Source organism: Magnolia sinica, chromosome 15 (genome assembly GCF_029962835.1).
Source record: "Magnolia sinica isolate HGM2019 chromosome 15, MsV1, whole genome shotgun sequence".
Taxonomy (NCBI): Eukaryota; Viridiplantae; Streptophyta; class Magnoliopsida; order Magnoliales; family Magnoliaceae; genus Magnolia; species Magnolia sinica.
This window is the reverse complement of record NC_080587.1, coordinates 51,084,704-51,089,280: the sequence shown is the minus strand read 5'-3', so window position 1 is coordinate 51,089,280 and position 4,577 is coordinate 51,084,704. Positions and strand designations below refer to the sequence as shown.

Genomic DNA, 4,577 nt, shown 5'->3' with positions numbered 1-4,577 from the left:
GTCCAACGGAAAGAGCATTTACCTTTCGTGGTCGAGTGCGAGCGCTGCCAAACGGAGAGAGAAGTCTAACAGAGCTTCAAAGGAAAGAGCATTAATGAAGTGTTCAGTATCTAATGCGCTCCCCGCTGTCCATCCTCTCTCGAGAACCCACGCTCTCTCTCGAGAATCCTCAAAATTCTTCTCTCACTGTTCCCTAACAGCCTTCAATCCTTCATAAATACTACGAGATGTTCAACCTCTCATGCACCATCTTTCCCAAGAATCCTCAAAATTCTTCTCTCACGTTCTCTAACAGCCTCCAACCCTTTACAAATACTGCCAGATATCCATCCTCTCATACACCCTCTCGAAAATAGACAAAATTCTTCTCTCACTATTCTCTAACAGCCTCCAATCCTTTATAAATTCTATCAAATATTCAACCTCTCATGGACCGTCACTTTCTTTCTCGCTTTAAAATCCATCATATGAACTTTCTTCCTAGTTCATCTGCTTCTCTCCAAGAAAAAATGGCTAGTTTTGTTCTAGAAAGCCCTGAAAAAGATCACCCCGAGAAAGCAGAACTTCCCCCTCTTGCATCTTCCTACAATGATCGCATCCGCCCGCTGCTTGATGCTGTTGATCGTCTCCGACACTTGAAGGTGATGGAAGAAGGCATTGAACTTCCAACCATAGTTGTAGTTGGAGACCAATCAAGTGGAAAATCAAGTGTACTCGAGTCACTTGCTGGTATCAGCCTTCCACGTGGCCAAGGCATCTGTACTCGTGTCCCACTCATCATGCGGTTACAAAACGTCCTCACAAACGAACCACAAATGCACCTCGAGTATCAAGGAAAGACAATCCCGACATCAGAAAATCATATCTCAGATTCTATCAGCATGGCCACTGATGAGATTGCAGGCAATGGAAAGGGCATCTCCAACACTCCTCTCACTCTTGTAGTGAAGAAGAAAGGCGTTCCTGATCTTACCATGGTCGATCTTCCTGGAATAACACGTGTTCCAGTTCATGGCCAGCCTGAGGATATCTATGAGCAGATATCCAACATCATCATGGAATACATCAAACCAAAGGAGAGCATTATTCTCAATGTTTTATCAGCAACCGTTGATTTTCCAACTTGCGAATCGATTCGGATGTCTCAACGTGTTGATAAAACTGGGGAACGAACATTGGCTGTCGTTACAAAAGCTGATAAGGCTCCTGAAGGTTTGCTAGAGAAGGTGACTGCTGATGATGTGAACATTGGCCTTGGTTATGTTTGTGTGAGGAATCGAATTGGAGATGAAACTTATGAAGATGCAAGGATTGAGGAGGCAAGATTATTCAAATCTCATCCTCTTCTTTCCAAGATTGATAAAACGATTGTTGGAATACCAGTTCTGGCTCAAAAGCTGGTGCAGATTCAAGCAACTAGCCTATCACAATGCTTGCCGGATATTGTTAAAAAGATCAATGACAAGCTCAACAAGAACGTTACTGATTTGAATAACATGCCGCAGAATCTTACAAGTGTTGCTGATGCAATGCAAGCTTTCATGCGTTTTGTTGGAGCTGCGAAAGAATCACTTAAGAAGGTGCTTTTACGTGGTGAATTTGAAGATTTCCCAGATGAGGCGAAAATGCATTGCACTGCTCGGATGGCAGAAATGCTGGATGGGTTCTATAAAGACTTACAATGTAAGTCTTCAGATGATGATTCGACATCAACCCGTCCTTTCTTAATGCTCGAAATTAGTGTTTTGGAGGAGTCCAAATGGATCGGGCTTCCTAATTTCCTACCGCGGACTGCTTTCCTTACATTATTGCAACGGAATGTTAATCGAATTGCGCTTGCTCCATTGGATTTTGTTCAAAGGGTCTTGACCTACATTGAGGAAGTGGTCATTCGCATTGTTTCTGAGCACTCGGAGGAGTACTTGCAGCTGCAGTCAATGACCAAAAGGGCAGTCCATAATCTAATTGCCAAGATGATGGATAGGTCGGTTAAGCATGTTAAGGAGATTATTGAAATGGAGAAGATTGCCGATTACACCTCAAACCCTGATTATGTGAAGACATGGAACAACTTAATGGAGAATCAAAAGATATTTATGAAGGTAATACAGGATCCTTCGAAACCAACTAAAATCATGTTTCAGGGCTTCGGTGAAGTTGAGGTTGGTCATTTGAGGCAACAGTCACTGTTGATTCTCGAGCAAGCATTCGACATGAAAATGAGATTGACTGCATACTGGAGGATTGTGCTGCTGAGGTTGGTTGACAGTTTGGCTCTTCATCTTCTCTTTAGTGTTAAGAAATTGGTTGAAAGGGAAATGGAATCTGAGATTGTTAATGAATTGATGGGGTCTCACACTGGTGGGATCGAAAGGATGTTGGAGGAATCACCATCTACTTCTCTGAAACGTGAGCGGCTGAACAAGAGCATTAAGTTGCTTAGGGATTCAAAGGATGTTGTTGGGAAGATAATGGACCGCATTTCTGCCGGCCACATCTCTGACTAGGGTTTCATTTTACTAGTTATGATTTTCTTCTTTGTTATGGTTTTATCTTTCTTGTTTTGTTTTGCTCGTTTCCATGGCATGCTGGCCATGTGAACTTCGTTTATTATAGCATGTTATGCCTTTTGTTTCTTACATTACTGTGTTGGATTCTGTTTTCCCTCATAAACTATTAATCGTTAGGATTATACTGAATGCATTATAAAGAATAAGAAAGATGATCATCTACCCCACTTTAGTAAACCCTCAGAAAGTGGTTTTTATTATTATCTCTTAACATGATTTTCTTTTTAACTACTTTCACAGCCGTTTCTCCCCTAAATACACAGGGGGTGGCAATGGCTTGGGGGTGGGCTGGACCCATCCCACAAGGATACTTAATACCCTACTTTCGATCTCAGCCCATGTCTGGCATAGACCTAGCTCAGCTGGCCCAACCCTGAGCTCGAAAAAATGTTTGTCAGACCCAGCTTGGCCTGGAATTGTTAAAATCCTTATTTTTCACCTAAATGTTCCTAATCTATCTGTTGATCAAATGGGCAACACATGTAAAAAACCCTTAAATGAATCAAAATTATACATTCAAGAATGGATGGGTTGCTCAATCAAGGAATATAATGACATTTGTAGGAGCAAAGACAGATATGAATCAGGTTAGGTTGGGTTGGCCCAAAATTGATTGGGCCATGCATGTTAGACCTAAGCCTAGCATGCGGCAAAACTAGTTATTCCAGAGTTGAGTTGGACTCCCCAAACTGCCCAACTCGAAATATGTAAATTGAAACTGAACCATCCAAATGGTCGGCCCACTTTAGATCATAGACCAAATATATGAGAGACAAATTAAACAATCTAAATAGCTAGTGGCCCTACTCTAGATAGATCATAAACCATCACAAAGTAGTGAAAGCAATATTTTTGGTTGTCAGATTTGTGGATACCTAATGAATTACAATTATATTTAATTTCAATTTTAGAATAGTATATTATCTTTTAAACGGAATATAAAATGTTCCATATTGTACAAAACTTAACTGAACTATTATTTTTAGTTCCAGTCTTTTTCTTAGGCATAATCAAAGATTTTCTTGTATCCAAATAGGCCCTTGGTTTGATAAAATGGTTGATTTGGTTATCTAAGCTGACAAGCTATGGAGACGATTGCTTACAGGGTGGTTACATGCATGCTCATCATATTACAATGGTCGATGCACATGGGTAGAGCTAGGCATCGGACCGAGTCGGATTGTATTGGGTCCAACTCGATTCGGTCTGAAATTTACATGGGCTGACCCGAACTCGATCCGATCCGGGACCAAGTCTGGGACATTTGACTCGAACCGATCCAATGCACGATTGTCCTGACCCAAACTGAGTCCGACTCAGTCAGGGAAACCGAGTCGGATTGGGTTGAGTACGGTTCGGATCGGATTGGGTACGTGGATCGAACTATTAGGTATGTGTTATATCCAAACCGTCCGTCCATTTGGAGGTTCGTCTTAAGGCTTGAGCCGAAAATAAAGACAGATCTAAAGATTAGTTGGATCACATTGCAAAAAACAATGGGGGATTGAACGTTTACCATTGAAACCCTTTTGGAGATCATGGAAGTTGCGGATTAATATGAAATTGTTTTTCCTCTTCATCCATATATTTTTAACCTTATTAATAGATTAGATGGAAAATAAACGTTATGGTGAGCCCTACGAATTTTTTAACAGTGAAAATCATTATCCTCGTTACTATTTTTGGTGTGGTCCATTTGAGCTTTAGATATGATTCTTTTTTTTTTTTCTTTTTTTTTTTTTTTCTGTCAAATGCTCTAAAATGATCACGAAAAATGAATAAACAGTATGGATATAATAAATACATCATTGTGGGGAGCATGTAACTTTGATTTCATTTGAGCCGTTTGTACAACTCGGAGCTTGAGGCGTGTCTGTGCTCGTCTTCACACGACATGTATCTGCACTAGCTAGCTGGTGCGTTTCACTTTCACACAAAATCGGATTGCATGTTTGAGTTACTTAGTATGCTCTTATCTATTGAGTAAACTCTATTGGGTCCACCGTG

General features: G+C 40.7%; 1 protein-coding gene across 1 annotated transcript; it reads left to right on the top strand.

Moving 5' to 3' along the window:
* The first annotated feature begins 509 nt into the window (after nt 1–509).
* LOC131226933 (dynamin-related protein 4C-like) lies at nt 510–2,507 on the top strand. Its single transcript, XM_058222633.1, has one exon. The coding sequence runs from the start codon at nt 510–512 to the stop codon at nt 2,505–2,507; it is 1,998 nt and encodes a 665-aa protein (XP_058078616.1).
* The last annotated feature ends 2,070 nt before the right edge of the window (nt 2,508–4,577 follow it).